At 47.4% G+C, this 24,038-nt stretch overlaps 12 protein-coding genes across 12 annotated transcripts; 6 read left to right on the top strand and 6 right to left on the bottom strand.

Annotated features, from left to right (window-relative positions):
* Nucleotides 1-8: 8 nt before the first annotated feature.
* Nucleotides 9-1,282, top strand: BO85DRAFT_46315 (non-canonical purine NTP pyrophosphatase). Its single transcript, XM_025661902.1, has 6 exons — nt 9-397; nt 454-527; nt 579-723; nt 777-813; nt 868-929; nt 981-1,282. The coding sequence occupies exons 1-6, from the start codon at nt 224-226 to the stop codon at nt 1,047-1,049; spliced, it is 561 nt and encodes a 186-aa protein (XP_025514858.1). The 5' UTR covers nt 9-223; the 3' UTR covers nt 1,050-1,282.
* On the bottom strand, nt 1,132-1,817 carry BO85DRAFT_460276 (nucleoside triphosphates FAP7; the record flags this gene model as incomplete). The annotated part of the gene is made up of 3 exons (XM_025661709.1): nt 1,132-1,321; nt 1,416-1,564; nt 1,635-1,817. 3 exons carry the CDS (start codon nt 1,815-1,817, stop codon nt 1,132-1,134), a joined length of 522 nt encoding a protein of 173 aa, XP_025514857.1.
* A 180-nt stretch (nt 1,818-1,997) lies between these two features.
* On the bottom strand, nt 1,998-4,345 carry BO85DRAFT_450336 (C78 family peptidase). Its single transcript, XM_025660349.1, has 6 exons — nt 3,548-4,345; nt 3,018-3,485; nt 2,932-2,963; nt 2,729-2,883; nt 2,463-2,667; nt 1,998-2,395 (listed from the first exon to the last, which is right to left on the bottom strand). The coding sequence occupies exons 1-6, from the start codon at nt 4,010-4,012 to the stop codon at nt 2,362-2,364; spliced, it is 1,359 nt and encodes a 452-aa protein (XP_025514856.1). The 5' UTR covers nt 4,013-4,345; the 3' UTR covers nt 1,998-2,361.
* A 944-nt stretch (nt 4,346-5,289) lies between these two features.
* BO85DRAFT_399417 (aspartate kinase) lies at nt 5,290-7,732 on the top strand. Its single transcript, XM_025657095.1, has 4 exons — nt 5,290-5,561; nt 5,631-5,711; nt 5,849-7,098; nt 7,158-7,732. The coding sequence occupies exons 1-4, from the start codon at nt 5,413-5,415 to the stop codon at nt 7,253-7,255; spliced, it is 1,578 nt and encodes a 525-aa protein (XP_025514855.1). The 5' UTR covers nt 5,290-5,412; the 3' UTR covers nt 7,256-7,732.
* Nucleotides 7,733-9,457: 1,725 nt separating this feature from the next.
* BO85DRAFT_45441 (forkhead box transcription factor) lies at nt 9,458-12,331 on the top strand. Its single transcript, XM_025661281.1, has one exon. It carries the CDS (start codon nt 9,786-9,788, stop codon nt 11,928-11,930), a length of 2,145 nt encoding a protein of 714 aa, XP_025514854.1. The 5' UTR covers nt 9,458-9,785; the 3' UTR covers nt 11,931-12,331.
* A 69-nt stretch (nt 12,332-12,400) lies between these two features.
* Nucleotides 12,401-13,527, bottom strand: BO85DRAFT_469570 (BUD31 family protein). Its single transcript, XM_025662338.1, has 3 exons — nt 13,221-13,527; nt 13,019-13,149; nt 12,401-12,876 (listed from the first exon to the last, which is right to left on the bottom strand). The coding sequence occupies exons 1-3, from the start codon at nt 13,390-13,392 to the stop codon at nt 12,733-12,735; spliced, it is 447 nt and encodes a 148-aa protein (XP_025514853.1). The 5' UTR covers nt 13,393-13,527; the 3' UTR covers nt 12,401-12,732.
* Nucleotides 13,358-14,314, top strand: BO85DRAFT_450330 (Tim10/DDP family zinc finger protein). The gene is made up of 2 exons (XM_025660348.1): nt 13,358-13,878; nt 13,974-14,314. The coding sequence occupies exons 1-2, from the start codon at nt 13,773-13,775 to the stop codon at nt 14,135-14,137; spliced, it is 270 nt and encodes an 89-aa protein (XP_025514852.1). The 5' UTR covers nt 13,358-13,772; the 3' UTR covers nt 14,138-14,314.
* A 142-nt stretch (nt 14,315-14,456) lies between these two features.
* Nucleotides 14,457-15,507, bottom strand: BO85DRAFT_450329 (60S ribosomal protein uL23). Its single transcript, XM_025660347.1, has 4 exons — nt 15,460-15,507; nt 15,118-15,179; nt 14,763-15,049; nt 14,457-14,699 (listed from the first exon to the last, which is right to left on the bottom strand). The coding sequence occupies exons 1-4, from the start codon at nt 15,485-15,487 to the stop codon at nt 14,612-14,614; spliced, it is 465 nt and encodes a 154-aa protein (XP_025514851.1). The 5' UTR covers nt 15,488-15,507; the 3' UTR covers nt 14,457-14,611.
* Nucleotides 15,508-15,559: 52 nt separating this feature from the next.
* BO85DRAFT_373890 (25S rRNA (adenine2142-N1)-methyltransferase) lies at nt 15,560-16,715 on the top strand (the record flags this gene model as incomplete). The annotated part of the gene is made up of 2 exons (XM_025656103.1): nt 15,560-15,582; nt 15,878-16,715. The coding sequence occupies 2 exons, from the start codon at nt 15,560-15,562 to the stop codon at nt 16,713-16,715; spliced, it is 861 nt and encodes a 286-aa protein (XP_025514850.1).
* A 46-nt stretch (nt 16,716-16,761) lies between these two features.
* On the bottom strand, nt 16,762-19,023 carry BO85DRAFT_460269 (putative transporter; the record flags this gene model as incomplete). The annotated part of the gene is made up of 6 exons (XM_025661708.1): nt 16,762-17,140; nt 17,219-17,385; nt 17,497-17,594; nt 17,652-17,780; nt 17,839-18,776; nt 18,848-19,023. The coding sequence occupies 6 exons, from the start codon at nt 19,021-19,023 to the stop codon at nt 16,762-16,764; spliced, it is 1,887 nt and encodes a 628-aa protein (XP_025514849.1).
* Nucleotides 19,024-20,798: 1,775 nt separating this feature from the next.
* On the top strand, nt 20,799-22,989 carry BO85DRAFT_496931 (translation termination factor eRF1; the record flags this gene model as incomplete). The annotated part of the gene is made up of 5 exons (XM_025663971.1): nt 20,799-20,919; nt 20,984-21,033; nt 21,087-22,215; nt 22,290-22,436; nt 22,492-22,989. 5 exons carry the CDS (start codon nt 20,799-20,801, stop codon nt 22,530-22,532), a joined length of 1,488 nt encoding a protein of 495 aa, XP_025514848.1. The 3' UTR covers nt 22,533-22,989.
* BO85DRAFT_450322 (prephenate dehydratase PHA2) lies at nt 22,560-24,026 on the bottom strand. Its single transcript, XM_025660346.1, has 2 exons — nt 23,908-24,026; nt 22,560-23,850 (listed from the first exon to the last, which is right to left on the bottom strand). Exons 1-2 carry the CDS (start codon nt 23,959-23,961, stop codon nt 22,960-22,962), a joined length of 945 nt encoding a protein of 314 aa, XP_025514847.1. The 5' UTR covers nt 23,962-24,026; the 3' UTR covers nt 22,560-22,959.
* Between the last annotated feature and the right edge of the window lie 12 nt (nt 24,027-24,038).

The raw sequence follows: 24,038 nt of genomic DNA, 5'->3' as shown, positions 1-24,038 counted from the left end.
GCTCCATTGCAATTGAACCACACTACCGCCTGGTGGGGCTGCGGGGAAACAAGAATCTTAAGCGTTGGAGGATTGAACGAACCCTCGGCGGCACAGGTATATATATAATCTAGCGCACCCCCGTCTATCCGTTCCTTTTCGTCTGCAGTCTGTCAACGAACAACCCACTATCTGGTGATTTTTCTCGTTGCCCCTAGTAAGAATCCGTTCGGCCTACGCAAAGATGGCCTCGATGAAAAAGATAAACTTCATCACCGGCAACAAAAACAAGCTAGCAGAAGTGAAAGCGATATTAGGGACTGTGATCGACGTTGAAAATCAAGCAGTTGACCTTCCTGAGATACAGGGCACGATAGAAGAGATTGCCCGGGAGAAATGTCGACGTGCAGCAGAAGTGGTGAGTGACATCGCAGAAGGCAGAATCCGCACAGCTCACTGACTCACTTCGGTCAGGTCGGAGGCCCGGTGTTGACGGAAGATACTGCACTTGAGTTCCACGCTCTTAACGGACTGCCTGGCCCATACATGTATGTCTTCCCTCACCTAAGCATACTAACTCTCCTAATAATTCTACCTAGCAAATCATTCCTCGATGCCCTAGGCCATGAAGGCCTGAATAAATTGCTTGACTCGTTTGAGACCAGAGCCGCGGAGGCTGTCTGCACCTTTGCCTTTTCCAGCGGACCCGGTTCGGATCCAATCTTATTCCAGGGTAGAACTGAGGTAGGATTGAGTGCCAACTCCACCTACCCTGTCAGAAGCTGACGCATCGCAAGGGAGCTATCGTGAGACCAAGAGGTCCTGCGAATTTTGGTATGTACAGGCGACTATTAGTTACAAACATCAATGCTCACTAGCTCCTCCCAGGTTGGGATCCGATTTTCGAGTATCGCGGCAAGACTTACGCTGAAATGGACAAAGAGGAGAAGGTAATGGAATTGTCCCATCATTTCTTCAATCAGCCACTAATACTGGAGCAGAACCTCATCTCACACAGATATAAAGCCCTGGTCAAGTTGCAAGATTGGCTGGCCGACAGACGTGATTGATATAAACTGCAAATTTCACGGTGCGAATCGGTGTCGGTTTCGGCCGCCCCCTCCCCCGGATTGCCGTGTGTAAATCGAGATCTCAGGCTCGGTCATTTTTCCAAGATTGTACCCAGCTAGAAATCCTTGCGCAATTGGACTCTACATCATCATCCCTCTCACTATTCAATTCAACCACTAATTCCTCGTCGAAGGCTTCTCGAGCTTCGTCAAGCAAAACACCAAATATTTCGGCATCTAAATTTTCCTGCAGCTTTGTCTCATTGTATCCCCTGTAAACCGATAAGTCCAATTAGATTTTTTCAGCTAATAATAAAGGGCGAGGGCGGGGGTGGGAGCGGATGGTTTATAGTCCTTGTGGTGTACCTTGATGCGAGACGATCATAATGAACAGCAGTAGATGGGCAGCGTAATACAACGACCAAATCAATCCATGACTTGGGGAATAGATCGCATGCATGCCAGTCAATTAGATAGCCACCTTGAAGTACTTGGTCCTCGATAGCGTCCAGGAGCTGCAATATGTATGTTAGGTAAACGTGAGGAGACTGGAAACCAGACTATATAAGCGTTACATGAACGTACTTTGTCCTCGTCCACAACCCAGGTCTGTAATTCGTGGTCATATGTCTCGTAGCAGTCTCGCTCTTTTGCGACATGGTTGATTGAAAGATGCCGCAGACCTGTCTCCTCGGCCAATTGTTCGCAATGGACGGTTTTTCCTACGCCGGGCGTGCCTGTTATTATCACATTTGGAGATGTCCGCATTATGCCTTATAAAAATGTGCGACGTGAATGAGTATTTCTTTCAATTTGCCCGATAAAGGCCGATAAAGTTTCAACAGTGAGGGGAAATTTTCCGTGGGGTAAGTAATCAGTACAGCTTCGGATTATCAAACTTCCCGATATCTCCATAAGTTACCCGGTGCTACAGTACATGATTCGTTATCGTTATCTAGTTGGTCGAAGCTGCCGTGCTCATATTTATATATGCACGAATAGGCACTATAGTACTCAGAAAATGCTAGCTCATATGCAACCCTAATAAGGATAGTGATATGTAGAGCTCGCCGGGTTGCTTGAGTTCTTACAACGTGGTACAATGCACGTAAAAACTCAAACCTGGTAACTTTCCTCTTGAGCATGATGCTACTTGTTGAGCTGACGTATAGCGGCTACCTGACGAGTCATGCCCATGCTCATGATAGTGTGAAATGGCAAACTAGGCATGTTATGATGTGTGCTTCACACTGGAAGCCAAAGAATTGTTGCTGTTTTGCAGCCTGATGTCATGCCGCGCTAGCTTGCAGTGCTATTTGCTAGACGAATTGGCGGAATATTTTAGTCTAGAAGCATTCTGGTAAGCTATTACTGCATCGTCACTATATTGGTCGCCTCTTCTATCATACTTACTTTAGAAGCTCAAATGCCTTGTACTTCTGCAAATATGCTGTGCCTCGTCTGTATGCCTTCAATACGCGTGCAGGGTCCGACGTCAGTGCTTGTGGCCCCCTAAGGCGCTTCACTGCTGGGGGTGTTCGGAACATAGGATCGAAAACTAGTATGTCTGCGCTACCACCGTCACGTATTTCGAAACCGATAATGGTCATGGAATGTCCTGTTTATGTCCGTCCACCAATTAGACAGGTCACATATCACGAAGAAAGAGGTTTTCAAACCCTGGTGCTGGAAGTAAATGGGGGGCAAGTTCGTCTGCATGACTTTTTTCCCTTCCTCCAAAGCACATGATTCTCGAAAATAAGCCGCAACATTCATATATAATGCGTCATGTGCACGCACTTCCTTCGAGGCACCAATGCTGTTTGCTTCGCACCTGTGGGTTGTTAAAGCAGCGCTTCGCAATTTGGAGAAGGAGTCTTACTGTATGCCGAGACTCGAGAACAGGGCTTGTGCCTATAGAGTAATCAATCAATTGCAACCGTAAGATTACGTTCATGGTCATCATACCTCTGGCGTGCCAATGTACTTCCTAGTTCCTCGGATACCTCCTGTTTCGACCCTCCCTACACTATTGAAACCCTTGTCCCACGCATCTTCGATCATATCTTGTAGTTGGAAGATCGTGGGTAGTTCCCTTGGGAAGCGCTCATGCCCCGGAAGTTGGGTTTCTTTCAAAAAGGTGATTAGCATTTGGATGTTCCTATAGCCGCAAAATCCTCCTTCTTTGGGGATCTTGGAGATCTGATGGACCTTTGGGCTGCAGAAAAAAGCACGTTGGACGGATTTGTCCTGCTCACACAACCGAGCGAGCACCGGGATGACATCGCGCGTCTCGTTTTCGACAGCTTCGCGCCTCCGAAGCGTGCCGTCTGAGGCAATTGTGTTTGTGAAGATTGACATAGAACCCCTCTCTAACATTCTTCGCAGCCATGATGGCATCTGCTTTTCGTGAGCATGAGGCCCTAACTCCGTACGCTAGGTTGAGTGTCAGCACAACGCGCTCTATGATGTATAAAGGGTAAGTGAGGATTTCGTACTCCAAGACGCTTAGCTGTCTCTCTGTGCGGTGTTTTTGTGCCGCCGACCAATGACCCCGGCGAGGGCGTTCTATCTTCATTGGGTAGCAGCCCGGGAGTGCGCTCTTTCAACCGTTCCCGTCTCTCTGCATCATGGCTTGACACAGGACTCTCCACGTCAACAGGCAACTCTGGCTGGTGTGAAGATATGTCTTCAAAGGCAACTGTTTCCGCAAAATGCAAGTCGAGGTGGGCGGCGACTTCAGTGTCGAGTACTATTTCCCCACAGCCGTGCGGACACTCGGCATAAGCCCCTGGACATTCTTCTGTTCCAGTTGAAGGTGCATTTGCCGGCTGTCTGCTATGCTCAGCCTGAGTATCCACTTCAGGGTGATAAACATCCACATGCTCTACAACACGGCTAATGTCCGGATCAGAAAATGGACAAAAGGGGCACGTTGGATCACTATGATTTATCTGGTCCATGGCAGCCAGTTTTTTATTGTAACCGCTCCAAGGATTACCTCAAGATGAGATGAAAACAGCTCCGCGTTCTTGTAAGTTATGGTTAGTATATGTGTTTCAGCAACTAAGAAGAGGTGATTAAGAGCCGACTAGGGCCAGAAAGTAGACAAAATTGACAGTTGGCTAAATAGGCAACCATCGTAGGCCCACCTAACTCAACCACAAAATCATGTGCCAAGTAGGTTAGATGCGAAGATCGAAGCCCAACCGAGACAACTTATGTTAAAACGATATACAATCTATCTTTCATTATAACCATTACTTACTCCGACGGTGTACTGGGGTGTGGCTAAGAGCCCAACAATGAGAATGAATGAAAGTTTGGCCTTGCGGACTCTCTGGTATTACAAAACAATACCATCACGGGTAATATTAGCCTCATATCCATATCGGTTCATTCTTCCCGACTTGCTACCAGCAATTCAACGTTTGCTACTGTAAGTAGGCAGGAAATACGGAGTATATTAATATTTCCGCCGATGAAATATTACTACTACTTAATATATATCCCAAAGTAGATTTGATGCACCCTTTCTTGCACAAATCAGTATAGACGAATCTGTCTTTCTGATGGTAAAACAGTACAGAGTATCACAATATCGATAACAGGTAGCATACTGAACGGATCTCATTGAATAGTCACACCTCGCTAGTTCTATGATACAAATTGCTGCGCATAGCAGTTCCAAGGGGAATTAAGAAACGTGGGACCCTAAATGGGCGATACCATAATCCGCGACCAAACAGCCAAATCAACCACCTGTGGTCTGCTGTTGAGCCATCTCCGTATGAAAGAGTCATGATATCTGAGCGCAAGCATGATTACAGGTATCATAGATTCAATCTTTGAAAAGAATTTTAATGCTTATGAAGCTTTTGTATTGATGGCTAAAAATTATCAGCTAGATAGTATGTCTAATACAATGTGTTATAGAAGAACATGATACTTTAACATAGCATCAAGTGGTCCAGTTGAGAATTCCAATTGTTTTCTGATTGATGCCATTCTCCCATCTCTTTGATATGAAAACACATGATTAGAGGGTAGATTACTTTATGAAACGGGGCGTATGCAAACTCGGAAAGAACTAGACTGCTTTGGTACATTAGCGCTTCTGTTCTCTGACTCAACGTTTATCTTCGATTAGTAATAAGTGAGTTTTGATAATGTGTATCCGCAAAAGGAAGGCGGAGAAACAAAATGGCGAACGACCATTCGTTCTACATTTCATCGGCATGAGCTCCGCTTTCGCAACCCCGCCAGTGCACATAAAAAAGGCTGTCCCGCTACCGGAGCCAATTGCGTGGGTGTGTCATCTCTCAATTGCAAGGCTTCAACGTGCTGTTCGAGCGACCCAAAGATGGATGATCATCAGCAAAACCAGAAGGATCCTTTGGAAGTTGCCAGGTATGAGTCAAAAGACTCACCGGATAGCAATTGGGTTGTGCAGAAGTTTGGAGGTACCAGTGTTGGGAAATTCGCATTGAACATCATTGACCAAGTGGTATTGTAAGTACAATCGCCCTTTGAACATCCTTCTAAATTCCGCCGTATTTGCTAACAACGGCTCTGATTCAGACCAAGTTTACTCGAACACCGCGTGGCTATAGTTTGTTCGGCAAGGAGTAGTTCAACGAAGGCTGCAGGAACCACAAACCGGTGAGTCATAACCCCTGTGTTCCAAATTCCAAGAGATCTTTCCATAGCCTGTCCAGCTCCTGTCCGCAATGTCTCTACGACTTCCAGATATTGTTAGAATAGAATTACCATTCGGACTAACCTACTATATAACGCAGCCTTTTGCGAGCAGCTCGGGATGCGGAAGACGCTCTATCACAAGAATATGCTTCCCTTGTTGAGGCAGTCCGGCTCGAACATATTCAGGTCGTTGACGAACAAATCCAGTCCAAGGTACTTAAGTCCCGGCTCATTTCAGAGATAAACAACGAATGCGACAAAGTACTTCGAGTCCTGGAGGCTGCACAAACTTTAGGAGAGATAAGCGCACGATGCGTGGATAAAGTGATTAGTACAGGAGAAAAGCTCAGTTGTCGCCTCATGGCCGCTTATATTCAGGACCGCGGGGTGGATTCACAGTACGTGGATCTAGCTGAGGTCATCGATTTTCCCATCTCGAATCAGGGTCTCGACCAGGACTTCTACAATAATCTCGCTGCAGCTCTTGGCCGAAAGATTCGGGCCTGTGAGAACAAAGTGCCAGTTGTTACTGGGTTTTTCGGAACCGTACCTGGTGGCCTCCTCGATCAAATTGGCCGCGGTTATACTGATCTTTGCGCTGCCCTCGTTGCTGTTGGAATAGATGCCAAGGAACTCCAAGTCTGGAAAGAGGTTGATGGAATATTCACCGCAGATCCCCGGAAAGTGCCTACTGCACGCCTTTTACCTGCAATCACACCAGCCGAGGCAGCTGAACTGACATTCTATGGTTCGGAGGTGATCCATCCCTTCACTATGGAGCAAGTCATCCGTGCCAAGATTCCAATTCGCATAAAGAATGTTATGAACCCAAGAGGTGATGGCACCGTGATCTTTCCAGACTCCACTTTTGAACTGGAGAAGACAACCCCAGGTCATGATCCGAGACTATTCCGTACTCGCAGCCCTAGTCTTGTGCAGCGGCCTAAACGCCCAACGGCGGTAACAATCAAGCACAAGATCTTGGTGATTAATGTACATTCCAACAAACGTTCGCTCTCACATGGATTCTTCGCTGGGATATTTTCCGTTCTCGACAGGTGGAGACTTTCTATCGATTTGATATCTACAAGTGAGGTTCATGTCTCGATGGCTCTTCATTCGGAAATGCCTCTTCTAAACGGAGTTGGGAGGGATGAATACCAGGTAATTGATGAAGATCTCAAAGGTGCTTTGCGCGACCTGCAGAGATATGGTACAGTTGATATCATCCCCGAGATGGCAATCCTTAGTCTTGTCGGGAAACAGATGAAAAATATGATTGGAGTAGCTGGCCGCATGTTTTCTACCCTAGGTGAGAACAATGTCAATATAGAGATGATTTCCCAGGGTAAGTCTCACCTTCACCTGTGCGTCTTGAACACCGACTGACGATATACCGCCCTGAAGGTGCAAGTGAGATCAACATCTCTTGTGTCATAGAAGAAAGAGACGCTGATCGTGCTCTAAATATTATCCACACCAGCATGTTCACATTCTTGGACTAAAAGTGCTCTTTTTGTTCCCTTATACATTTGCGTCGCGCTACCTTCCAGATACTGTGTCCGCCCCTAACGCTATGATGTCCATTATCACCCTTATGTCTCCCCAAACTACAAGAGTCACGTGCATATAAACAGCTGTGTAGTTGATTCATGCTTCTTTTCTTCCTTTCTATATTCTTTCCTTTCCTTCTTCGGTTGCAGGTTTGTCTAATGCAGATAGATTTATGACTTTTCTTGTATGCTTCAGGTTGTTCATGCATCGGCGTCAAGTTTATTTTCTTTGGTCTACTGGGGTTGGCTTACCATTATACTGTTTCTGATTTATCTGTCCTTATTGTTTATGGTATAGAGCTTCATCTTCCTGCAAGACCTTTCCCACTATCCTAAAGGAATGCTTCCCAAGCTTCTTCCGGCATATTTATCTCATTGCAGAATAGTTATCTGTCAGAAAGGCTTATATAGCGAGTTCCGGACTTAATTCTGCTTACAGTAATGATCAGTATATGCATAGTTCCTGCAGGTCCAACAAAAGCCATGTTCACAACGGTGCATGCGAGGTTTATTTCTCACATTGCTCAACGACAACCTTGCACGAGGAAAAGAATATTTGATGATATAGTAGTGGATACAGTAGTTTGGGGTGGATCCCTGGATATAAGAGTAGGAGCAAATCATGCCAGTTACAACATACGTTTACAAATCGTTTGTATAATATGAATAATATTAAAGATAGTTAGCAGTACGTTATGCGGGTAATGCCGAATAAGTTCACGGCCCCTTCGAGGGTATTGTAACATGTAGACATTTCAGATATTCAGACGGCGGTTCTATAATCTAGAGAACTTAGATAGGTGCTAACTTACGTATAAGTAGGGTCAACCCTTGCGCCACCATGGCACTCTTAGCTTGACTTCCTTCTAGCTCCGCGGGTGTTGTAGTTATTATATAGCGAGATCGATTCACAGTACCTAAGAGCTTTGATAAGAAAATGTAGGGAAAAGGAAAGGCGAGTGGGTGGGGTCGGCAATTCAAAACCCCTAAGTGCATGGCTCACAGCAGTAAGTGGTTGCTTACGCCTCGGTCGCTGCATTGTCTTAGACAAGCCGCATTATTGCGAGTCCCTAGCTCGGTATTCGCTGCTTCTTCTGGGAGGGAGGTGAGGTAATCATCCCTGGATGGCATAAATTGTTCATGTGGCTTATGTGTGCTGTTCAATGAGTTCAGTAGCGCTTTACTTAGATTGTGAACAGGGTTTCAAAGGAAGCTAGGGCTGTAGTGGGCTACTAGTATCATCGTGAAGTCGGAGAATGTTCGTGGTAGCGAAGTAATACGTAGCCCAAGTGCTTCCAGAAGGGTGGGAGTGTGGATTACGGTATCCTCGTCAGTTACAATTTTCATAACGAATGAGCGAAACTGTGTTCGGTAGCCTAGACTGTATTTGGTAGGCTGGGAATTTATAATAATATATCAAGTGCATGCCACCAGACTCCAAACTGCTTTCATCAATTGACCAAGGGACCCATGATCTGCAAAATTCGCCGGCTGATTGGGTGGGTTTGAGCAAGGGATGAATCCCCATGGGTCTAACAGATGTAGCGTCGATACTGTTCACTGGGCAGCATCAAGGGACCCGCATGCCTACTCAGTCTGTGCTAGGCTAGTAAGGGAGGAGGGGGAGCCAGGGATTGGTATTACCATCTACATTTATGTATGCGGTACGAAGCACAAGAGAACGAAATTGCAAACACGGAGTAAATGGTAATTTACTTGTGACGATACGTGTAATATCTGCCTCTCATGCCTGATGGCCACCCGAGGGTAGCTTGATAGTCCGGAGGCTGCCCGACGCGTGACGCGCACGCGCCATAACCATACCATACAGGCCCGACGAGGCGCGTGGGCAATCAACAGGTGCAGCCTGTCTTTCTTCGTTCTCTCATTCTTCACTCAACTAAGGAATTATTCACAAAATATCTTGCGCATATCTCCCCACCTTACCTGGATGGACCTTACCGGACAAAGGGATTTGAACTTAGTCGAGCCGTCTTGCCGCCTATGTTCTGGGACTCTTTCCTTCGATAACCCACTTGCTCCATCGCTCTGTTCTCGATCTCATCATCCAACATACATCATCTACTTCGCGCCTACTCCAACGTACCACACCCTACCAAAGGCAGTCTGCTTTTGGCTACATCATTGTCCAGATAACCACGTCAAGTTTCACGCCTTGGATGACAAAGGCTTTTCCTTCAGGCCGTCTGTGTCTTTGTCTCTAGATTACTGCCTTTGCATCGCGCTCTTACGCGCTTGATGTTCTGACCATCATCGTTTCTCGCTCTGCGATTTGGAACTCTGCCACCCAGATTTTATCCAATTATCCCAGCAAGGCGTGCTCCCTCGTTCACTTTGCGGGTACCTTGCCAGAGCCCAAGGTGACCCGAAGCTTTGCCCTGTTGCCATACACGGTGTGCGGAAGTTTGCTCCGCGTCGAAAGTCCCTTGACACCAAGGTACAGGGCATAGATCGTGGCAGTATGAGCCCGACACGTTCTGCGCCGGTAACCTCACGGCCTTCTTGTGGAAAAGCGATTTCCAAGCCACGCCCCCGCTTAGAGCCCTCACCTTTACCTCTGCAGCCCGTTGAGCATGTGTCGGCGAAAGATCAATCTCTAAATGCGACCACTTCTACGACACACAACGCTTCGCCAGCAAAAGTTGCTCGCAGCTCAAGTAGCCTATTTTCTGGACATGGAAGTCTAGGATTCGTTCCCATCACGGCTCCCCCGGCTCCAGAATTCACCACAGACTCTCCTTCCAAACACCCCTCTTTCGGATATCGCCACAGCGCTGCTTCTTCTTCCATGCCCCAATCCGCGTTATTCACGACATTCTCCACTTCCAGTTCAGGGAAACACTCACCTAAGGATGCGCAGTCATCAGATGAGCCCAACAGCGATAATTTTGCAGACTTCCCTGAACCCTCATTCATACCGAAACCTATGAAGAGGACACTTATGGACGCGGCGCCACTAAAGGAACGACAAACAAAAAAGCAGAAGCGGGAGGAACCTAGTTCTATGCGCTTGCCGGAACCTCATGAAATGCCCCCGATAGAAGACGATGGCACGAAGCCGCCTTATAGCTATGCGACGCTAATTGGCATGTCTATACTTCGTGCGCCAAACAGGCGATTGACCTTAGCGCAAATATACAAGTGGATCTCAGATACGTTTTCTTATTACAAAAATAGTGACCCAGGCTGGCAGAACAGCATTCGGCACAATCTTAGCCTGAATAAAGCATTTATCAAGCAAGAAAGACCTAAGGATGATCCAGGGAAAGGCAATTACTGGGCAATTGAACCTGGAATGGAAGCTCAATTCCTCAAAGACAAGCCACTGCGCCGCGCAACCATGTCCAGCCTTCCTCTTCCGGCCGCGCCGCAGAAGGACACAGCTCGTCCGCATAACTCAAGTACTACTACTTGGGCAGTCCCGCCGCCCCCATATCAAGCGACAGGAAAACATTCGAAGCCTGTGGATCTGTCTTCTGATGCCACCCTCCCTGCTTCTGACCCTGCTCTTCAAGAAGACACGAGTGACGAACATACCAACCGTACTGTGCAACAGACTCTTGGACATCGATCGTCACCACTACAACCCATACATTCGTCACCACCTGTTGTACCTCCTCGTTACACTCGACAAGGAACCCCTCCAACCCCTTCTCAAACCATCACTTCGGGATTAGTATCCATCACCAATAAGAGAAAGCAAACTGCAGTGAATGACAGCGGATACTTCTCGTCGCTAGAGTCCTCAGCTCTGCGACCAAACAAAGCTGGGCACATTCTGACTTCGGATCTAGACATAGACCCTCCACGAATCAAGCGTGGTCGGGCAGAGGAAGAGATAGCTCGAATTCGAAGTTCCTCACACGACATTAGCCCAAGTCACTGTGGCATCTTGAAGGACTCAGGATTGGTTGTTGGTTCATCACCCCTCCGTGGGGAATATATCAGCATGCTACCCCCTCCTATCACGCCGGTCATCAAATTCAAGAAACCCGCTAAGCCACCACCTTCAGTATCACCAAACACGAATCTACGGAACCACCGTAAAAAGATTCAACACATGGTCAATTCCCCGATAAAACATTTGGGACTCAACGATGAGGATCTTCCGTGGAGTCCAGCTTTCAATATCCAAGACGAAACGTTCACGCCGAGCGAAAATCTTCATACTGGCTTCGATGTCTTTGCGGATCCTGTTTCGGATAACATATCAACCCCAGCATACGGCTCGCCGGAGAAGCGGTCTATTAAGCGTACTCGATCAGACGCTGGCGGATCAAATGGCAATATACTGGCAGATATCACTTCATTGAATGCCAACAACAGGCTAGGGGTGCAGCCGTTGCAATCATCGACCAAAGCTAAAGGCCTTCTTTTCCCAGAGTCGCCTTCCAAAGTGAGTGACTCAGCACGTTATCTGGACTCTTCGCATGAGGATTTCTTCTCGTTTCATCTTTTTGATGAAAGCCCAACAGAAATCGATGGCGTGGATATCCTGCAGGGATTTCAGAAGATCGGGGGTATGAGCAAGGAAGAATCGTCAAGATCGAAGTCATACCCACCGAGGCCTTCGTGCAGTCATCGGAGCAACACACCTCTGTTCTAAAGCCAGGGGGTTGGAGGCTTGGACGATGAAGGTAGAATTGAAGCCACAAAACAATAATGCGCAGCGAGCGCCTCGGGAAATTTGCATTTTCTTTCTTGATGGCGTACTAAATTGGCAAATTGTCCGATCCAGCTGGTAGACAATGGGTTTTTCTGAGGGATAGGGGGAGGGGCGCATTTAATCTGTGTGTTTGTTTCATTTTTGAGCAGATGAGGTTGCTGGAGTTTAAAGGGTGGTTGGTAGTCGGTTATGACATATACCGGACCTGGAATGACCTTGTTACGACCTTTATGACGACATTTGGTAAGATGTACATGAGTATGTGATGTCTAAACGAACTCGAATTTCTGCTTTTTCGCTCGCGTGTCGTTTTAGTTTTTCTTTGCTTATGTCCCGGAATGTTTGAGGTGATTTACCAAGCACATATTCAAGTTAGCTTCCACTACAAGAGCGCACAGTTTGCATTGTTTCTGTATTTTTTGAAGTGTAAAAGAGCGTAGAAGCGTATTGCTTTCTAGTTTCAGAAAAGGTAATAAGGAGTTCAGGTATGTTCTGAATAATGAATAGAGCCTAGTGAGTTGGTGCCGAATGATGCGCGAAGCAAGCAGAAAGGGAAAAGATGTTCGATAAGCAGCGTACGAGGAAACAGTACATGGAAGGAAAAGATGTCTGAGGTCTCAATTCCTAACCTAACGCCGTACCAAAGAAAGGTCTAACCTGCATGACCTGTGCCTCTCAACTGATTTAACGAAACCCGGATACGCTAAAATACAGAAAAAGAAATTTTGTTTTCGAGATGAGGCTAGTCGCTGCTAGCACAACCGCGACACCCACAGCTAACACATTGAATTGTTTGATCTTCTTTGAGCTGCGCTTTAGGTACCCGACAGATGCAAGTTGCATTGAAATTCGTTTCCTTCGTCTGGATGCACCGGAGGCAGCATAACTGTATTAAAGACATGGCACGTGTTAGTTAGTTCATCTTATTCCAGGTCTTGGTAGGGCAAACTCGTGGTAGTATCCCTTGAAGAATGACAGAAGGAGGAGATATAAGGAAGAGCAGAAGTAGGAAACGGGTAGATAGTAACCTTTTCGTAGCCTTGCTTCTTCCACTTCGCGATCAAGTTGGCGTCCGCATAGTTGTTCTTCAAAAGCCATTCGTACAGCTGTTTTGATATGGCTTCTTTTTCGTAATACAAGTCATATACGTATCTCGACCCTATGTGTCATACTATGAGTAACTTTGAGCCGTCGACAACTGGAATATGAATCGGACGGAAGACCACTTACTCTGGTGGCTGATTTGAAATATGGGCCACAGCATCTCGTGCTTTTTCTTCCCGTCATGCGATGCATTCTCCGCATCTTTCATCTTATTGCTGAACTCCAGCAGTGTATCCTCTATATCATCGAAGCCTGCCGGGGGCGGTTTGCGATTGCGCGAGGTCCGTACTGGGGGCATCTCTGGATATGTAGCCAACGAGACAAAAATAAAGGCGGTTTTGCGTGATTTCTCGAAAGAGGGACAGAAGTGAGTAATGCGAAACCAAACACCGAAACCCTGTTGATTTTCCGCAGCCCAAAGAATGATTTGCTCCACAATAGATAGATGCGTTCGAGCGGCGGGCGCTACGAGCTTGCGGCCGCATCTGCCATGGCACACCGCCTTTAATTCTTCTAGGCGTTTGATTCCGATGGTTGAGCATCGTCAGAGACCAACCAGCAAACCATCCCATCTCCTACTCAAGACCTGTACTTAGCATACTCGCGATCCGTTCGTAAAACAACATTCATCATTAAATTCTACCTTTTCGGCCTTTTTCACAGAAATCCATCTTCACCATGGACGCACAGACTCAGGTCGATATTAGCAAGCTGAATGATGCCGACAAGAACGAACTGAGCCAGATGTTGGCAAACGAGCAACAAAAGGCCACGATGCAGCAAAGTGAGTCATTTGTGTCCGAGTCGCTATTATCTAAGCCGATTCGTCCCTGTCTTGCGACTTTCCAGGGCAACAATTTGCTAATGGTCATGATCTAGCCGTCCATTCGTTGTCCGATATTTGCTGGAAGAAATGTATCGCGGGAAAGATCTCGTCAGGTCGCCTGGAACAAAATGAGGAAACATGCGCGCAGAACTGCGTTGAGCGGTGGATGGATTCGAACCTTGCGATCCTGAAGCATCTCGAAGCTCTTCGTGGATAAGATGTATAATCTTTGTCTTCTACTTTTTCAACGAAAAGCAGCGGGCTCTTGCATAGAGCACGTCTGCCGTCACCTTGCATGTAAACGGGTACCTCATGTATTATATCAATCATACCAATAGAAAGGACGTGCTGGCTTTGCCACATGAAATAGCATTGTGACCGTGCCGGAAGTTCACTTTTCAGCTCTGGCGGCCTGCGCATGTAAGGCTGTGACATGCATAGATTTGTACCCTCTACTTGAACACTAGGCCTAGGATAGGCAAATAGCCTTGAGTCCGCGGCAATGGCTTTTAAGATCTACGGAGCCTAGAACCAGATTTATTCGTGGTATTCATGCATTCGAGTAATTCCCTCTTCTTTTTTGGAAACGATCATTCAGCCCTCATTCAAGCATTGGCAGCTAACTTTATGACTGATATTTATGAACCACCGCGCAAAATAAAAATTCACCCAAACCCTAAATGAAATATATCTAGACGATGGCAAGCTTGGTGGCAGCGATGTCCAGAGCATCAACGTCAGGGGTTAGACGGGCGTAGGCCTTCTTCAGTCCATCGGGTCTAAAGACAAGTTAGATATCCCGAACTCGGTAGGTCAAATGATTATGAGATAGGTCGTCGTACCTGACGAGGGTGTTGACCTTGACGGTGTCAACGTCGTACAGCTTCTTGAGGGCGAGCTTGATCTGGCGCTTGTTGGACTTGACATCGACAATGAAGACCAGGGTGTTGTTCTCCTCGATCTTCTTCATGGCGCTCTCGGTGTTGAGAGGGTAGAGGACGACCTTGTGCGCATCGAGGCGAGGGACATGGGGGATCGACTTGCGGGGGTACTTGGGCGACCGGGAAAGCTGAAGGGTCTTGGGGCGGTGGAAGGTCGTAGAGGTGCGGACCTTACGAGACTTGTGCGCCTGGAGAATCAAATGATATTTAGCACCAAACAGAGCATGGGTGGATTTGAAGCCTTGTGAGAACGTACACCAGCACCCTTAATGACTGCCTTGGCGGCAGCACCAGCCTTGTCGCTGGGCTTGGTCTTGCCTATAGATCCAGAATGTCAGCCCGTCCGTCACTTCAAAATAAAATATAGCCGATCGCTCGTTCGAAATCACAAAATCCATGCAGGTTGACAATAGCGGGGGAAACACAGGGCTCGAATCGTTCATCGGAAATGCCTTTTTTTTCGATCGTGCTGAGAGGGCCTTATCCCCCGGAGTACCGCCACATGTAGATGCCATTCGAGGCTCACAAAACCGGAATTCCGACAAGAACAAATCTGCAAATTTCAAGAAGACGGATGAATCGCATAAATGATGCCTACCTTGCTTGTTATCCACCTTGGGAGCCATGGCTATCGTCCGGCGCTGTCGTGTTGATTGTCGCAGTGTCGAGTGTCGAATTATTTGGAAGGTATTCGCTTAATGAAAACCCTACGGTTGACTCTGTGGGTCACCTGACCAGCCCTCCGTGTCGGATGGTTTGGATCTCTTGGCGACCACAACTCGAACGGGCTAGTCTGTCGAGTTTGTCTTCTTTCAGCATAGTGTATCCGTTACGGTCACGTGAAGAATAAGCGGTTTCTCACATGTTCGAAGCCATCAATAATGATCTCGACAATAGTTGAACGAGCCCAATTCATGGCTGTTGCCTGCGCAGACACTACGACTCAAACGTCAGGGGACTGCCAGGGCAGCAGTATTACTAGGCCGAGACATGGGGCCTTCTAACAAACAACGGAGAAAAAGACCTGCTCTTCTGTCCCGCACCCGCCCACCAACTGTCCGGGCAAAGCATGCGGCCTTGTCGGCGAAAGCTACTCGAAATCTCATTCGATCACACCATCGACTACTCAAGGCGCATGCCCAAGCTGTACGGGCCGGTGATGATGTTTTGGTCGCAAAGATCGAAGCGCAGATCCGGGAAAATGGTGGCTTGGAAAGCTACCAGCTCGCAAGCAAACTTGGCCAGTCTCTAGATCGTGGAGGCGACTCTAGCAAGGTCTTGGTTGATTGGATAGCTCCTCGGTTACTGCCAATGGCAAATACGCCCTACAAGCTCCGAGTACTCGAGATTGGAGCTCTAAGCACGAAGAACGCTTGTTCAATGAACAAGTCACTGGATGTCACTAGGATAGATCTGAATTCTCAAGAACCGGGAATCTTGAAACAGGACTTCATGGAAAGGCCACTTCCCCAAAACGAGTTCGACAGGTTCCATATCATCAGTCTCTCCTTGGTCCTCAATTATGTTCCCGACGCCGCCGGTCGGGGTGAAATGTTGAAGCGCTGTATATCCTTCTTGACCACATCACCCCCCTCCGGGTCTTCTCTTGATGTTACCCCAAGCCTATTTCTAGTCCTGCCAGTCTCCTGCGTTACCAATTCGCGCTACCTCACCGAAAGCAGGCTGCAAGACATAATGTCCAGTATGGGCTTTGCGTTGGCTAAGACCAAGCAGACTTCCAAGCTGATATTCCAACTTTGGGATCAGGTTGGCGACTACAACGCCAAACCTTTCAAAAAGGAAATCTTGAACCCTGGAAAAACAAGGAACAATTTTTCAATTATCGTCAAGTGATAATAATGTCGTATGGGACAACAAGAAAGCGTCGCTATTCGCACTCTCATAGTGCAGAGATGGCATCCTGCGGCAGAATGGACCATGCAGTCCCAATCAACGCCAATATCGAGGAAGTTATTAAAAGGCACCAGTCCAGTACCCGTTCTCTTGGACTTATCTCGTTGCCAAATATTTTCAGGTGGAAGGCAACCGGCAATATGATGCAGATCGTGAAACATAAAGCTGATCCCATCAGCGCCATAATTCGATCAAACGAAGGGAATAGCACTGCCATGATGACAATGCTGACCACGACAAGGATGCGTATTAAGGCTTTTGAAAGCGTTTGAACCATGGCTTTCGTGCTCTTGGGATCTGTCTGAAGTTCAGGGTGTGACCCAAGTCCACAGAGGACTTCGACTGTGGCCACGAGCGGCCGGCAGCTACATTTGTCAATCAACAATCCACATTTTTCTCGAAAACAAACAAGACAAGAGGACAACATGCGAAATATGACTCACTTCAATGGTACTTTTGTGATTGGAATGATGGCGATGAACATGATCATGCAAATAGACAATACCTGCGAATATTCTTCTGTACGTAGGATGTTGGCAGTGACTTCATCTCGAACGTCGTCTCCAAACATGATCCAGCCCACTATGGCCATCGTGCAGTCAAGAGAATACTAGGACGAATATTTCGATTAGCACCCGAGAACATTATCCCCTGTTTGTTGAGCAATATGCACGCATTTCTTCTGCATATACTCTTCAAGATGCTGCCGAAACCCGCTTACCGTAAAAATATAAGTGACCCACAGACTCTTGCCGTACTTCTGTGGATGCCGCATATCGCGGTATATATTTGGAAATACGCCGTGGCCACCCCATGGTGCTTATCTGAACATCAGCGCGTTTTCCTAAGCAACCCCTAGCGAGTGATTGGTCTTACACATTATTAGCCCAAAGCTAAGAGGAAGAGTGGCCCAATTGTCAGGCAATAAATACGTCCTGGCTGGTTGAAGGAGTGATCCCGGGGCGGTTGGTTTCGTAAGCCCATCAATGCAAGTGATAATGACAACTTCGACAATGTTAGTTTCTCGGTAATACACTGGGTTCTGGAAAGAAGGTACACATACTAGAGGTACAAGAAAGTATGCCGAGTATACTTGTCACGCTAAGAAGTCGCAATGGTAAAAAGTTGAGGGGAACAAGCAAAAGTCCGCATACTATTTTCCACTGAAGAAGGCTCAAGCCCGGGATGAGAGCTTGCAAACTGTCCGCAAAAAGCACAACCAGTGCAACACAAGCCCCAACTAGTTCCAAGCAGAACAAGAGACTTGTCGCTAAGCGTGCGTGGTGACCGAAGCTAATGTATGCTAGATCTGCGTAAGTGACGATACTCCGATCAGCATCAAGACACTTTGCAAGGATCTTTGCCGTGTAATTTGTGGCCACTGCAGCGAATAGCAGAAATAGCAGGCCAAGAAGCCAGCCAGCATGCTTCAGAGCTAGTGGCAAGCTCAACAAACCAACACCGATTAAAACGTTGACGGAATTGAAGATTGTCTGTGGAACCGTAGATTGGCCGACAACGATACACTCTCTTGTACCGTCTTCATGATGCACCTGCTTTACAAGGACCGGTTCTCTTTCGTAGCCCACAGATGTATCACCATGACTTTGTTGCTCTCTGTGCAATTGGATCGCATGCTTCCGTGTCGTCGCACTAACGCGGGAAGAAATCGTTCCGTACGAACCGCCCAGCGATGGTTCAAAAATGTCTGCATTCGATGTCCTTTTTCTCAGATCCAGCTGGCCAGCCATGGCATTGTCTTCATTTTCTCCATCAGCACCCAATAAGGGACGTGTAACGTCGGCCTCATGCCCCGGGTAATCATGTGGCCTGAAGATGTCGTTTGTATTCCCAGCCCATTCTTCGTCGGAGTCTATCACAAATGACGATCGTCGAGGTAAGACTTCTGGAAAATATGCAGCTCGCTGCCACGATCGAGCAAAGTTGTCAATGCTATTGACTCCTCCTGCCTGTCTGAACCGCGCGGAGAAGGACGCTGATCTGTGTAGCACAAGACATAGTTAAACCGAGGCTGGCATTTTATGTGATTTCATGATGAGTAGGCGACTTACCTTGGCCTCGAATAGCTATCTTCTACTCTTGAATAGCTGCCACTGCTGGTTGCAAGCCCATAAGGATACACATCAGACTCAATTGCAGATTCAGCGCTCGGCCTACCAGGCGCAATCGACCTATGTGAGCTAGAAGCCTGGGCACCAGCAGCCGCAGGATTTGTGGATTCAGGCATTGTGTATGATTCCTTCAACAGTCCCTTGCCAGGGGATAGAAGCTTCCGGTCTAGAACCAAGCTACTTGCTGCTTGGTCGACTTTCGCAAAGGGGAAACAAACAAGAAAAGAAAGAAATGAATAAATAAATAAATAAATAAATAAATAAATAAAATCAAAAAGATCTCAAGGAAAGAGCGATCGAGGAAAGGAAACCTTGGAAAGACCGAGTCTATTTATTGAAGGCAGTAAGTACAATCAAGGCTGTTGAGGAGACAAATCAGCTATCGGCGAAGTAATATTAGGGCGTCACTTTTGGTGGCGGATATTAAACCCAGAGTGTGAGTGGAAGAGTCGTCACTATCAGCGATTTCTTATAGGCGCAGCCACAGGATCGGCTTGCACGAAGTCCAGGACAAAGATAAGCGTGTAGTAGTTTAGCACTCCGTAGTCTACCTAACGGATACAAACAGGTTATCTCCGAGAAAGGCAAGGGTAGAAATCTTGATTGGTAAGTCCAATGAGAAATTATTCCATGATAGAAAAGGACCCCCGGGAGCTTCTGCGAATTTCGGGAGCGAATGTGGGGTTCTTCTTGGAACTAGTACTGCACAGGTACATGGAGTTCCAACCAGCTTTTGGAGATAGTTCTTCGTGTTGTTGATAAGCCATCAATAGCATTTTGGTTCACGACATTGATTTATGTACTTCAGACCGGGGGGTGGTGCAGTCTGCGATAACATGGACGGTTTCTTTCTTGCATGTTCTCGGGATAGTGTTAAGACTCTTGCTTCGAAGTCCCCGAAAACTTACGATTGTAAGACCGTTGAAGCGGATGGTTACATGTTGAACTAATCGCAGAGTAATGACCACTGACGTTTAGAGAGATGATCAACTCCAAAGACCCAGACTCATGCTAGGTTGTGCCATATATGAAGTATGATAGTAAGTGATCTAGTTAGTCGAAAGGTAAGGTAGGCCGAATGCCAGCAAAGAAGGTTACGTGGGAAGTACTCCGTAGTACCGTTCGTATTGATTAGTATGAATTGAGCCATGACATCAGGCAATCCTTCAATATGTCTCGACTATCAAAGACGCTTTGTAGGTAGCACGCCCCAAGATAAAGTTCTAAGCACTCAAGGACTTGATAAGAAATGCTCTTTATAATAAAGGCCCCAAGCGGTGCAGTTGCGACATTTAAAGTTGACTCGCAAGCGCGCTGGATCGTATACTGGATTACGGAAGTATGGTATTTCCAGGAACCGCACTTCGGTCCATCTCATTGATCTTTGGAAGCCTTGAGGTCGCAATGTTGAGGGAGATCGATAAGCCTAACAAGGATGCAAATGCAGAGGCCTCAGATGCGATTCTCTCTCGCCTTTATATACTCCCTACCAACATGGATCACAATGTTTCTAAACAAGCGTTGTGGTATTAATTGATCCCCCTTGTGCGAGTTCCAGCTTATGTCATCGTAAACAGGCGACCGCCGGCCCATTCGTTGGTTCCTTGTGTCGTCGGCCGCCCCCCCACGGTGCCTGATGAAAATTGCTTTAAACACCCCGCTGGACTTGGACGGCAAATCGACCAGCCGTGAGGTATGTGACTTGATCGTCTCTTTCCCGTTCACCTTTGTCTTTGAGGTTGCCTACTCTCATAGATCCCTTGTTATTCCAGTTCGCTTTCTCTTTGCACTTTCAAAAAAAGACGTCTTGCCGCTAACAGTCAGTATTCTAGCACCAGCAAGCCACACACTTAACGTCTTCTGGTCGTATCATATTGTTGCCTCGCCCAACATGAGCGCGGCTCAGCCGAACGAAGCGGAGAAGAACATCGAGATATGGAAGGTGAAGAAACTCATCAAGCGGCTTGAGGCCGCTAGAGGAAACGGAACCTCCATGATCTCTCTTATCATTCGTACGTCTTCCGTCCAGTCGACTCGTCGCTAGAATACCTTCTAATTATCGGATCTTCTTTGCAGCCCCCAAGGACCAGATTTCTAGAGCAGCAAAGATGTTGGCGGAAGAGTTTGTAAGTGGTTTGACTGAGAGAGTGACAGCCAGTCTGCTAATCGCATAATACAGGGCACTGCGTCTAATATCAAGTCTCGTGTCAACCGTCTTTCCGTCCTTTCCGCTATCACTTCGACACAGCAACGTCTCAAGCTCTACAATAAGGTGCCTCCGAACGGTCTAGTGGTTTACTGCGGTGAAATTATCACCTCTGAAGGAAAGGAGCGCAAGATCAACATCGATTTCGAGCCTTTCAAGCCAATCAACACCTCGTTGTATCTCTGTGACAACAAGTTCCACACTGAGGCTCTCAGTGAACTTCTTGAATCTGATCAGAAGTTTGGTTTCATCGTCATGGATGGAAACGGTGCTCTGTTCGGTACCCTGAGCGGCAACACCAGAGAAATTCTGCAGAAGTTGAGCGTTGATCTGCCCAAAAAGCACGGCCGTGGTGGTCAATCAGCGTTGCGTTTCGCTCGTCTTCGTGAGGAGAAGCGCCACAACTACGTACGCAAGATTGCTGAGTTGGCTGTTCAGAACTACATCACCAACGACAAGGTCAATGTTGCAGGATTGATCTTGGCCGGTTCTGCCGATTTCAAGAACGACCTGAACCAGTCCGATATGTTCGACCAGAGATTGCAGGCTAAGGTTATCAAGGTTGTTGACGTGTCTTATGGTGGCGAGAATGGTTTTAACCAGGCTATCGAACTGGCATCTGAGACCTTGAGCAACGTCAAATTCGTTCAGGAGAAGAAGCTTATCGGAAAGTACTTCGAAGAAATCAGTCAGGATACTGGAAAGGTCTGTTATGGCATTGACGATACATTGAAGGCTTTGGAGCTTGGTGCGGCCGAGACACTGATCGTCTATGAGAACCTTGATGTCACTCGCTACGTTCTCAAGAGCTCCAGCGGTTCGGACGTCGTCATCCACACTACCAAGTCACAGGAAGAGAATCGGGAACTCTTCATGGACAAGGAGACAGGCGCTGAGATGGAAGTTAACGAGCAGCAGTCGTTCCTTGAGTGGCTTGCTGAAAGCTACAAGGACTTTGGAGCAACCCTGGAGTTCGTTTCCGACAAGTCCAGTGAAGGAAACCAGTTTGTCAAGGGTTTCGGTGGTATCGGAGCCATCCTTCGGTACAAGGTCAACTTCGAACAGCTTGCTGACTACGATGACGAGGATGAATTCTACGACGGTACGTTTATCTTCATAACCATACTATTTCGTGTGCTAATCACTCTACAGATTGACGGTTCCGCGGCCTCGCAGAGAGCGAGGATGAACGGCCAGAAGTTTCCGGTTCGGACCTTCTGACGGCTCGCCCCGTGATTCGTGATGGCGGCTCTCCCGGCAACATGGCCGCAATGGTACACACCGTGCCGTTGCCCAGTCAATATCCTATGAAGCTGCCTAGAAGTATGTGCTTCATTATATGTGCAATCGTTGCTACTTGCTGACATCATAGCAGCAGGGCCATCCAAGCTCCGTAACATGTTCACTGAGGTTATGTAGACAGTCTAGGGTGGCACTAGGTTTTATACTTCAGTTCGAAAAGATGATAGATCTGTTATGTCGAACCTATAACTCACCAAGGGCTGTCGATCGTATAACACTTGGGCTAGCGCGTTTAGACTGTTTGTTCCAGTGCCTGTCAGCACTGGATCTCTTCGTTGTGTTTTTCTTTTGTTGCTTCTGAGTGCGCTTCTTATAAGGGAAGCAAGCCAACACTGGCTTCCTCTTCATGTTATCTACAGGTCCTGTAGATGCCTGTAAATCTGGTAGCGCATGACACACGAGGCCTACACGGCAATTGAATTGCTTCATAGAACCTATTTCCTTATTTTCCTTATTTGGGTATCGATTTGATCTGTCTATATGAAATTTGCAGGCTACAAGCACTTGTGATGAACCTCTTGCACTTCCTCATCAGTACCGACACTTAGACATATACGAGCTGATCCGCCCATGTTCCCAAATGCCTGCAACCCTCAGTGACATGTTGTAGCCCATCCATGATTTTGGATACCGCATCCGCATTTTCACTTGTTGGAATGTATTGGCCTTCGACCAGGAATACATACTTCCACGGCCTTATCTGACTCGGGCGCGAATTAATGCTGGTCAGATTCATCCCACGATCCTTGAAAATCAAGAGAGCATCTGCCAAGGCACCCGGGCAATCCTGGCGAATCATAAATGAGATCAGAGTCTTTTGCGCTGTTGGTGTAGTAGAAATTTGTGTCTGTGCTGGGGAACCGTTGGCATATTGGAAGACCAGCCGACCCGTACGCTCCGAAGTCACATTTCTGAGCACCAGGAACCGGGTGGTGTTATTGGCCTTGTCTTCGATATTTTCCTCTGATACATCTAGACCGTGATGCTCGGCAGCAAAGCGACTAGCTATTGCTCCACATCGCTCTGTCGTCTCCTTGGACACGATCTCAGCGCCCTTGGAGGTTGACGAGACATCTTGTCTTTCGACGCCTTTGAAAGTTTTTTCAAGAAAAGTATCACACTGACCCCATGCCTGCGGGTGGGTATATAATTTGGTGATGGAGCTGTAGTCTCGCTGGCCAGGTGGGAAGAGACCCTTTCGAGTGAGAAGACAGTGGTGAACTGTCAGATAATGTTCCCCGCACACCTTCACATTACTGTAAAGGCCGCTCGGGTCCGCCAAGAGATCTAGAGTCTGAACAACCGAGCCATTGGTTGAGTTCTCGCAAGGGATGATAGCATAATCGACGTTGCCTCCTTGCAATGCTGCGAAAGCGTCCGGAAACGATACGTGGGGTAAAAGTTCCGCTGAAGACCCAAAGCTTTCAACTGCGGCCTAATAGGTTGGTTAGTAATGGGACTATTGCGAAGTCCAACCTGATGAAATTCTGACCTGGTGGGAGAATGACGCGACAGGGCCGAGGAATGCGACCTTGAGAGGCTCCATGGCAGCGCTATGAGGACTTCGGAGATCCACTGGGTTTGAGTTGCTTGCCTCACGATTTTGTACTCCTGCCAAGAGCT

Source organism: Aspergillus piperis (assembly GCF_003184755.1).
Source record: "Aspergillus piperis CBS 112811 unplaced genomic scaffold BO85scaffold_11, whole genome shotgun sequence".
Classification (NCBI taxonomy): Eukaryota; Fungi; Ascomycota; class Eurotiomycetes; order Eurotiales; family Aspergillaceae; genus Aspergillus; species Aspergillus piperis.
The sequence above is the reverse complement of the archived record's forward strand: the minus strand, read 5'-3'. Positions and strand labels throughout refer to the sequence as shown.